Source organism: Propithecus coquereli, unplaced genomic scaffold, assembly GCF_000956105.1.
Source record: "Propithecus coquereli isolate 6110/MARCELLA unplaced genomic scaffold, Pcoq_1.0 Scaffold494, whole genome shotgun sequence".
Taxonomy (NCBI): Eukaryota; Metazoa; Chordata; class Mammalia; order Primates; family Indriidae; genus Propithecus; species Propithecus coquereli.
The window spans coordinates 221,730-233,489 of NW_012150774.1; the positions used below are offsets into that span (position 1 = coordinate 221,730).

At 33.0% G+C, this 11,760-nt stretch overlaps 1 protein-coding gene across 1 annotated transcript in view; it reads right to left on the minus strand.

The window, feature by feature from the left end:
- LOC105819659 (CUB and sushi domain-containing protein 3) overlaps positions 1 to 11,760 on the minus strand; it is a gene marked incomplete at both ends in the record, with an annotated part of 761,280 nt that overhangs the window by 211,056 nt on the left and 538,464 nt on the right. The window contains 2 exons of the mRNA XM_012655960.1: positions 881 to 1,007; positions 5,002 to 5,193. Coding sequence (XP_012511414.1) covers positions 881 to 1,007; positions 5,002 to 5,193 — 319 coding nt within the window. The remainder of the gene's footprint in view (positions 1 to 880; positions 1,008 to 5,001; positions 5,194 to 11,760) is intronic.

Here is an 11,760-nt window from a genome sequence, read left to right on the forward strand (position 1 = left end):
ATATTTTCAAGATTAATAATTCTAATATTTAAATAAAACAATGCATGATTTAAACTAAAGAAAAAATAAGCTGGGGATGGATTTAGTGTAGCCTATTTTGAGTTCTGCACACTGCCTTGCAAAAGTGATGTACCAGCTCATATTGCATCCATCAATGCATGGGAGTACACCACCTAGAAGCCTGTCTGAAATCACATTTATATAAAGTAGCAATTCCTAAGTTTTAAGTTATTGTTTGTGAGTGATAACACACTAACTAGCTTATACATCAAAGCTATAATAGTAAAACTTGGACTAAGAGCCCATGACAGATCTTGGAAGCCGGATATTGATTTAGGAAATGATCATTTTTTATTCAGGTAAGGGGCAACAATGTGAAGAACTGTGAGCCACCTAACTAAACTCTGCAGTAAAGGAGAATCTAACACAATTAAAGGGGCAGAGAGCAGATGCTTCAGAAATGTGCCTAAGGTGAAGGAAGACAGAAAATGATATTTAATAGTCCCATTCTATTCTTATTTCTTGCGCACTTCTGGTAGTGTCCTGCACAACTTTGTATATTTACCAAATGGTAGATTCAGCATCTTGAGTCATCAAGAATTGAAAGAACAATGTTCACAAGAAGCAGGAAAAATTCTCAATTTCTATGACCTCCTATAACTATGAAAAGCTTCCTTCTAAGGGGTTATAGAGGTTACTGCTGCCCATAAATCAATAAATCCTGCTAATAAATACCTTTTCTCATATTTTAAGCACATGAAAACCAAATTTTCCCCTACCAACATAAAAAATAAGGAAAAATCTTGATATTGATTTCATATAGGGGCTGATGAGGTAATTCAGATTTCCTAGTAATTTTGAGAAAATGAAATCTATTTACCTGACGATGTTTCCTGGATCTACCTCAATCATCCACATGCAACGCAGATTGTTGTCATAGGGAAAAGGATAACCAGGAGACAGGATTCTTCCTGATGATTCTCCCTTAAAACGACCTCCACATTCAGCTAATAAAAAGTGATAAAAATGTAAGTCAAAATTTAATGTCAGTCTTTCAAAACAATCTACAAATTTTCCAAGAGTATATATTTTTTGCATTAAGGAGAAAGAGATTGATATTATCCTCCTTGAAAGTATACACTTATAGAAATATGTTCAGATTAAAGTATTTATTGAAAGAAGAATATATTATATGATTATAGTAGAGTCTCTAGTTAGACCACATAAAAGATAATAAAACAAACCTAATTGGGGAATTAAAAAAGGACACACTCAAAACGTCTGAGATAGGCTTCCAAACATTTTAAGATGTGTTGTTAAATAATAAAATTTTAAAGGGGAAACAGATGGCAAGTTGCTCACTGGTAGCGAATCACAGGCTGAATAATTCATCATCTAGCTACCCGACCTCTGAGGAAAACTAATCTTTACTGCAGTCCCTCAGGCCTTCTAAATTTCATTGTCCTTTTATTCCCCTTTAAATCATTCTACTCTTTCCCTTTTAATCTCCCAAAAGTCAAAGTGACATTTTTTATTAGATTTCTTACTTTAGTTAAATTTAGTTTATTTTGATTTAATGTGGTCTCTAATTTTTATAAAATTTATTGAATTAAAAATATAAGTATTGTCATACGATATAATTAAAATTTTATTTTGGGGGGATTCCCTCTCCATTTCAATAATATTTAACACTGTTGGGATGTCTGGAGTCTTCTATAAGCAGACAATCTAGAAAGAACTCTCTGTATTGGAGAAGAGAGAAACTAAGTATTCTAATTAGTATTACTGCTGCATCTCTAAACCCTAGAAACAAGGAAAACAATGTCTAATGCATTGTACATTTGAGTCTTTTGTGATAATTCTCGTTATCAGGCACTGTGCATGAGAACTCTTCCTTCAAGGCCTTCCCTAGCTCTATTTCTAACAGTTTTTAACACTAGTGACTCCATTTTGATTCTGGTAACTTTCATACTATCTTAGATTCAATAACTGAATTAAACTTTTTGTTTCTTCTCGTTATTATTAGATCAAAGAAGGTCAAAGATGGAAAGTTTGAGCATTTAGAAGAGACCTGATAACACTAGAACATAATGGATGAGATTTATAGGCTGCATATATGTAAATTTGTTTCAAAGAGTTTATATATTATATTGTACTACACTGTGATGATTAGTTTTATGTGTCAATATGGTTAAGTGATAGTACCCCATATGTTGATCAAATAGTGATCTAAGCGTGATTTAAGTAAAGAAGATTAACTTTAGGTAAAGAAGATTACCCCAAAAAATGTGGGTAGGCCTCCTGCAATCAGGTGGAAGATCTTAAGAGCAAAACATAATTTTCTAGGAAAAAAATAAATTCTTCCTTAAAACTACAGCATTAACTCCTGCCTCAGTTTCTAACCTGTTGACCTGACCTATGGATTTTGGACTTACTAGCCCCCACAATTGCATGAATCAATTCCTTAAAATAAATAAATATCTTTAGATAGATATAGAAGTGGGTAGAGATAGATAGATAGAGATATTGTATTGTTTCTATATCCCTGGAGAACCTTGACTGATACACCCATAGAGGACTAAGGGGATATTATTTTGTATAACAACCTTAATTTCATCTAATTTATAATAAAAACCTAGAAGCTTAGAAGTAAGAAAAATATTAGTATTTAAGATGTCACCATCACTTATTATGATTTTTCATTTTTTTAACAAAAATCTTGTTGGACAACCTACAACTATATAACTATATTAATTCATTTTCCATCCTTTATAATTTATCACTATTATTGGCATTACATGTATTTTGAGAATAGAGTTCATACTTTATTCCTCCAGATTAATTTTTAGTTAATTGGAGTTTTATGTACTATATTGCATCTTGAATTTAAATATAGCTCCTTTTCCCTATATTTCTTTGCTGTAAATATTACTTAGTATTTTGACCTCAAATAAGCCAGTGTGATATACTGTGATATTGGAGTTCATATTCTGATAGAAGACTTATATTTGCAGGATGAAAATGAAATATTGTGTTTAAAGATGGGATACAGGTTAAATCCATCCATCTGTGGTGCTTCAAAAATTAATTTTTGTTTGATCAATATATAAGCTTCAGAAACATAATTACCTAGAAATAATCTAAGTAATGGAGAAAAGCTTTCTTATTTGAGAGAGACAAAAATATAGCCATATAGATATTTAAGGTTAATGAGCACACAAAATTATAATCTTAGGCCAGGTGGTAAAGCTATTACTTGTTGCCAGTAGAGAATACCATCTAAAATAGAATTTCATCTTCTGTTATCATGGAAATCATCAGCATCACTCACCATGTGTCCAACTGTTTACAGCTGCTACATTTAATCATCCATCATTAAAACAATAATTTGCCCTTCCCATGAAATCTTGTGTAGTATCAAGTCACTAAATTTTGATTTGGGATATTTATAAAAATAAAATGCATTGATTTATTGCACACATAATTAAAATCTTCTTCTGATCGCAGACTAAATGTCTGTCCATTTGTACAAAATCTTTCCAGAAAATAGAGAATGTCTTCGGCTTGGTTCAACACACGTAGAAAATATATGCTTTTAATGTATCTGTTTTTTATTTTAATCTTAAAGCCAGCATGTCAAGTCAATACTTACAAGTTTACAGTTTTGTGCAATTATAGCCCTTAATGCTTTTCTGAACATATTTCATGATCACATCAAAGAATACAACATCAGAGAAAATTAATCAGTGGCATATTTTTCTCACAATGCCAATGGGCTGATTGTTGATCATATTCCAGAATTTTAAGCCTTTGGCAATATAGTTTGATTATTATTTTAGGTATTACCCTTGTGAGCTATCCAAAATTCAGATGCCATCTGAAAAGAAGAACTATGATTGCATTTGGTTAGATAAAAACATGTTTGTTTTCTGCATGAATCAATATTGTGATAAACCAACAGAGGTCTCATGGCATCAAAAACACTGTATAAATAGTTGCAAGGCCTGTAATGACTAAAATTTCATTTTTTTCTGTTTGTATTCTAGCAAGTTTTGTGATGATTCCTATTTTGACCATACAAAACAACAATGATAGAAATTTTCCACGTCTCAAAAGGTTTAGGTCTCCAAACTTATCAAATTGTAAATATTATTTTTCTATATATCAGTTATATCTCAATAAACTTGTTTAAAAAAAAGTTCAAGCCAATTTTATCCATATGGACCTGACACAGAATGGATTTCTTCACCCATAAATGCCATCAAGAAATAGAACGACTAAAGAAGCACTTTGTGTTTCTTTACTAGAGGAGAGTTAGTATTTTATTAAAAGTTGTTTTCTTTTGTTATCCTAGTATTCCAACCTGGCACCTACTTGACCTTTCGAGCAGAAAAGAAAAAAAAAAAAAAAGACTCTATTAACCCTTGTCTATAGTTGTCTAACTACTCTTCCACCTCCACCTCCTAGCTTCACATAGGCAATATATCTTATGTCACTGACTCATGTCTTTTCATGTTGAAATTGATTGTTATGCACATAAGAAAAACAAACACATTTTCTTAGATTTTTTAAAAAGTATATACATAAAAAACATCTTTGAAGTCATTGAAAATGGGTTACTTTTTTTCTTTAAATTGACTTTGATTCCACAATGTGCTATAATTTTGTAAATTAAAACAAATCTGGGTGATATAATTCAATAAATGTGCATGATTAAAAGTCTTACATTTTTGTACAAAGTTAAATTTTATATGAAGATGGCAGAAATAAAATTATTTCATACAGACCATGTTATCCCCTCAAAAATGTACACATTGATAAGATCATGAAATGAACTCTTTCAATGAATTTTCGTTTGATAAATTTAAGCTATGAGTACATTAAGTTCTTTCTATAAGGTATAAGTTGTATGTGGACAGAGAGAATCACTTGAAAATAGAGAGTATATTTTGATAACATCTTCATATAAATAATTAATGAAAATCTAAAAGCATATCCTACCAATACAGGAAGGCAGAGGATAGTCCCATGCCCTTCTTTCCCCTGTCATGCACTTAAGAAGGCTACTTCCATGGAGAGTGTAGCCTGGATTGCATCCGTAAATGATAGTGCTACCAGCAAAGTGGCCTTGGTCACTGATCTTGTATCCAAATTGTGGAATGCCAGGATCTTCACAATGTGAAAGTTCAAAACCTGGGAGAAAAATGTAAATTGATTAAAGGCAAAATTGAGCAGGAGGCTTTAAAACTATGTAAATTGTCCCATTCCTTTATTATTAATAGGATTACATACTTTTCCCTAGTTATATTACTCTTACCATATTTAATTTTGATAGTACACAATAACCACAGAAAGCTCTTTTTTCTTCAAAATTAGAATTTGCTGTATTTTTCAAATGTATCAGTGATACTCCCTGATCTCTGACAATATCATGGCTTGTAGTATTAAGCTTCCTGCCTACTTCAAATGATTTAGAGTTAATAATAGATTCTGACAGATATTGTGACATAATAAGAAATATGTATTTGGTCTTTGTCACTGGTTCCTGGAATATAGCACCTAAAATTTCGAATTTACTGAGTGCTAGGGTTGAGAGGAGAATCTTTGTTATTCATAATAAGCCCCTTTCGACCATCCCTGAGTTTCTGTAATGAGGTAATTCTTGGAGAATGGGGGCTGGTTTCCAGAGGAACTAATCATGTGATTAGACATAACACCCATAGGCTGAGAAGTTCGCAGAGCTTTCAGGTTGGTGAATACATCCTCATGATAGAAGGGTGATGTACCTCAAATCCATGGGAACATAAGCTCCTGCACTTGGGATCCTTCTGGACCTCACCTATGTACCTCTTCATTTGGCTTTTCATTTGTATCCTTTATAATAAACCAGTATGTTTCCCTGAGTTTTGTGAGCATTCTAGAAAATTATTAAACCCCAAACGGGGATTGTAGCAATCCCCAGTTTGTAGCTGATCAGTCAGAAGTAAAAGAGGCCCAGACTTGCAATTGGTGTCCGAAGCGGGGGCAGTTTTGTGGAACTGAACCCTTAACTTGTGGGGCCTGTACTAATTCTAAGTAGTGTTAGAATTGAATTGAATCATTGGACATTAAGTTGGTGCCTGGTGTTGGGGCTCAGAACACAATACCCCAAAGTATGGCACTGTGGCATCTTGAGTACTTTGAACTAAAGGAGATTAGGAGGCCTCAGAACAAGGTCTCTCTAATCTTCTCCTTCCCCTCTCTTACCCCTCTTTCTCCCTCAGAGCAAGTCATAGAAACCAGAATTCCTCTTCCCCAAGATGGGTCTTAGAAACTAAAAGCCTTCTTCCCCAAAGCAAGCCATAAAACCTAAAAAAAATCACTTTCTCCCTTCTCCCTTGCAGGCCCTCATTCTATAGGGGTCCTGCCCCATACCCTGAAGGAAGGAATGCTGCACAGAGAGGTCAAGACGAATCTGAACAGCCTTGCTGGGTTAACCCCCCTCAGTTTATTATCATTAGAACCAACCCTGTTTATCCAATTACATTTCTACAAGGCTGTTCATTCTTCACTGAACCTAAGCATAAGATCAGTTTTCACTGGGTCTTTGAGTCATCTTTTCTAAGGGCTTCTGTGTCATGTAAAACTTTGATCAAATAAATTGGTTATGCTTTTCTCTTGTTAACCTGTCTTTTGTTAGGAGTGTTGACATGACCCCTATTATGGGTGAGGAAAGGTATCACATCTTTCCACACCTACACCAGAGACTTGGAAAATTGGATGGTGTAAGGAAGAAACATACACATTTGGAGTCAGAAGGGTTGTGAGAAGATAACTTTTTTTTTTAAGGACCAATGTAGCTACTAGGATGATATCATCAAAATTTTAAAATTCGGACAAAATATGTAAAATCATAACTACCCAAGTAACGAATATGCCCATTGCAAATATAACTTTAGATTGCTTTACATGTATAACCTTAGAAGAAAGTGAACAGTCTCATATTTAAAATATGCTTTATCAAGAGGTAATAATAGCATAGTAATCAGTTTTATGAACTCTGAGTTTTTATTCTCTACTTGCTTCCGAAAAAGTACAGTTCTCAAAAATTCTCACAGGAAAAAAAAAAAAATAGAAGCTTCCTACATGTTGCCATTCTTAAGAGTAGAGAAAATACTTTTTTTATTTCTGCAGAGTTGGGGCTTTCTGCATGAATTTGCTGTAAATTAAGACCCTGAGCTAAGAGCCACCCTTGGGAAGTTAATTTACAACTGTCTTGAGTAGTGAGAGAACTCCAGAGAGATTTACCTAACTGTGAAAGAGGTTTATGTTTACATTTCAAGAGAGGATGAAGCCCAGAAATTTACAGACATCTGTAGGTTAGAAAAGCTGGAGGCACAGGAGGCTAATATGGTCCTTGGAGAGATATATTTAGATTCCAAAAGATTAGAGCGAGAACCCATGATGCTTTCCATCTCCTCTCTGAAGAGCACAGGTTTTTCTCCCTCCTTTCAGAAGAGGAAAAGAAGAAAGCTGCCTTAAGCAGAGCAAGCCCATTTTTTTTTCTGCCCTTGGATATGTGTAGGAGATTTTTTCATCAAGTTTTCATCATGTTGCTATAGGGGTAAGGACTGGGTCAAAGGAGGACTGACACAGATGTCATCAGTATCATCATCATCATTAACATTGCATTACTTAACAATAATTAATCTGTCTAGATCCAGAATACCTTGTTTGCATATTCAGAGTAAAATTAATAGAGGTGAATATTAAAAAAAAATAGTCATAGTATAGGGCACTGTTAAGATCCTGAAGGAACTAGAAAAACACGCTTCATAAGTTAAACCAAATATGATAAATCAAAATCTAAACTTCCTAGTTATGTAGTTCTGTCTTTAATGATTCGCAAAATATAGAAATGTAGGACAAATGATATAATGAATACACCAGATATAATTAGGTACAAAATTATATCAGTTATAGCTTCTGAGAATAAAAATCTGTAAAGAATATTCTAGAGAGCCTCATGAATCAGTGAAATCTGCTATTTCAAGACAAAATTATTAGAGAAAAAGAAAATTTTTACTTGTATCTTAAAAAAAATTATAATACAATCAAAAAGAGGTTTGCATCTCTTTTATAGACATAGATCCTTGACCAAATTAATCTAGATTTGAATCAGAAAGCAAAAAACATATATTAGTTCACTGGTATCAAATCACTAATTTACACCATTGATTTCCTAGAATGTCACAACATATGTAAGATTACAAGAATTTATATAGCTCCAAGTACTAAATTTATCCTATAATTTCTGTATGTTGAGGGAAACATTGGCTCTCAGAGAACATAAGAAGCCCTTCCTCATCTCTTCTAGGGAGTCTTAATCACCCCCTCCTCTGTTAAACCATATTAATTATTTTGCACATTTTAATTAATTAATTTTAATTAATTAAATTAATTTAATTTGTTTCTTTTCTATGTTTTTCCACAGGCTGAAATTATTTTGTTTTTTACCCTTCGTTCCCACTGTGCCTATCCAGCACAAATCCTGGCACATAGCTGATGTTCAATAATGCTCATGAATGAATGTGGGTTCTTAGAGGCAATTATCTCCAGGACACAACTGAAAAATGAGCTAGAATAATACCAATAAGAAACTGAAATGTGAGAGACAAGTTAAAAAAAAAAAAAGAAAGCTTCAAGAATTTCCTGTATGGATCAATTTATGACAACCCCACTTAGGTGAACACATATTAAAATAAGCTAAACACAAACAGCCTCAGAAACAGAGCCATACAAGAGGCTAGAAGTCAACTCAAATCTTGATATATATAATGAAATGTAAAGAATACATGATCAAGCAAGTCAGTCTTGCAACCAGACAAAACATAGAGGCAATAATTGTAAAATTTCAGGACATATTACTTTGCATGAATCTGTATACTAATACTACATTTAAAGTGTCCCTTCTCAAAGATTACGAGTTTGTATTCCTTCTACCAGACATACTATTCAATTTATCATTCAAGATGCAACAAACTTTGAGTTTTACCTTATATCATTTCTCAAAATAAAAGTCTAAACCAAGCTCTCTTTTCAAGGTTTATTGCCAAATGTATACTTCTTTAATTTGGATGTTCTATAAATGTGGTTGGCAATTGCTGGTGATCAGGCAAAATGGAGGTATTATTTGTAAATTAAGATAACTTAAAATACTTTGCATTGTAAATAAAAATGCACATGGACAATAGTATATAAACTACAAAGCACAATATAATTTAGTCCAATTTGGTAGACTTATTGTTGCTTATTCATCAATATTGAGAAATGTTTTACCTTTATGGAAACGTTCAGCTGCCAGTCTTTTTACTGAAAAGCTCAAGTATTTGAAACTGAAAATTAAAGATGTGTATGAAAAATCACTTATACTACAAATATTCACCATTTCTTGTGAAATTTGATACTCTGATGAAATAAAAGTTTCAAGCACAAAATGAACTGAAAATCCCATTACCTAAATCCTTTTGACTCTCTGAATACCTTAAACTGAGATCTAATTTCGTTCCTGCCACCGTGTAGTATATTTATCTAAGGATTTCTAATTTATTTTTAAGCTATTATTTAAAATCTACAGAAGGATACAAAAGATAACAACAAATTCACCCTCTAGCTCTATCAGATTCGAGTTTTGTATCATAGTTGCTTCAGATTAATATTAATTCATATTAATTCATATTCACATGATATTATTAAGAAATATTGCAAAACAAGTTAAAACTCCTTGTGTATCCTTCTTCAATCTCTTTCTGTTTTTTGTGTGCTTAGAGCTAGCAAACATTCTGACAATATATGATTCTCACAAATATATTTTTACCACATATCTATATGTCTACGAGCAATGTGTAGTATGTTTTGTAAGTATTCATACATTTTATAAATAATAAAATCATTTAAAAAATTCTTCCGAGGCTTTACTTATTGTCCAGTATTGTAGGTACTATTTTTACCTTTATATTTATGCACCTATGCACATACACACAGAATTTATTCATGTTAACTATTTTCTGATATTCCATTGGTGACATGTTTCAAAACTGATTTATTTATTCTCCAGCTCATAAGCATTTATTTAGTTTCCAATTTTTTACTGCTGCAAAATGGCTATACTTCCAGGACTCCTTTTGCACATGCACAGTGTTTCTATAGGGCAGGCACCACGTAAAGATCCAAAGTTCATTTTGCCCTCAAGAGTCAATCAAAATCTGCTAACCTGCTACTTAATTTCTGTTTTGGCTTACTAAAACATAAGTAGTTAAATTCTGACCTCAATATAATTCCTCTCAATTTGTTTATAAACAACTACGCGTTCTCATAGGTGATGTCTTATCTTGTCAGCAAAACACTACAATAACACAAATAAGGCACATAGTTTAGCAATATGAATTACACCTGAAAATTTACATTTCTGGTATATCTAGTTCTTGAAATTACTCAGTTTTGTGAGTGGGTGATATTCTGAATTGATGTAACCATCTTTGATGTAACTTAAAATAAAAGGGCCCTTCCATGCTTTATTCATTTATTTATTTATTTTTGAAATTCAGTTAAATTCTAGAGGTTTTTTTTCTTTTTTTTAAGTGATAGGATCTCACTCTGTAGCCCAGGCTGCAGTAGTGATGCAATTATAGCTCACTGTAACCTCAAATTCCTGGGCTCAAGCAATCTTCCCATTTTAGTCTTGTAGTTAGCTGGGACTACAGATGCTGCCACCATGCCCAACTAATTTGTTTTTTATTTTTTGTAGAGATGGGGGTCTTGCTTTGTTGCCCAGGCTGGTCTTGAACTCCTGGCCTCAAGAAATCCTCCCACCTTGGCCTCCAAAAGTGCTTGGATTACAGGAGTGAGACACAGCACCCAGCCAAATTCTTGGGTATTTAATGGTCAATGAGATGTGTTGATATATCCCTTCCCTTTCATATCCTCAGTTCTTATTAACACTTGCTCTTTAACCTCGTCAAAAATCTCCAATTTATTGATTTTTTTCCCTCTCACAAGGCCAAAGAGCTTCTTCACCTTTATTTCCCTACTGGAACATCACAGCAGATGATCATGCAAACTGCATAATTAGTTTGCACATTGTTTTCATCCCTTTTTTACACAAAATATCTAATCTTAGAATTATATACAATTAATCCTTTCTGGTATATCTAGTTCCTGAAAATCACTCAGTATTGTGAATGGGTGATATTCTGAATTGGTGTTTCTAACCTTAGATTGCACTTCAGTGCTGCATATCAATTGTTTTTCTTGCCTGTTATCTATAATTCTTTCTCACAAATTTTCTTCTTAGGCTAACCTCCTACTTTTCACCCTCAGAAAATTGTCATGTCTTATATATTAAGAGATGTAAAATCTACATTATATTTTAACAGAATATAATGGGAAGTTTCCAATTTATCTGTATCACAGCCATAATTCCTCCGCTTCAGGCTCAGGGGATAAGACTGCCACACCTTTACGCTTTGTCTTAAACACTCTCATCTCTTACACCATATTTGGTAATTTAGCTCTCCACTAATGTCTTATATATTCCAATCTTTATTTGACCACAACAGAATACCATGTAAGTTTCAACAGTTATACATCACTTATTGTCTAAGCATCAAACTTTTAGCATGATAGAAAAGCCCTAACCCCCACAACTACTTCTATCTTTATAATTTTATCTTCCCCTAATTCTTGCCTTTTTGTTTATTCTTTTTTAATCTTCTATTAAAA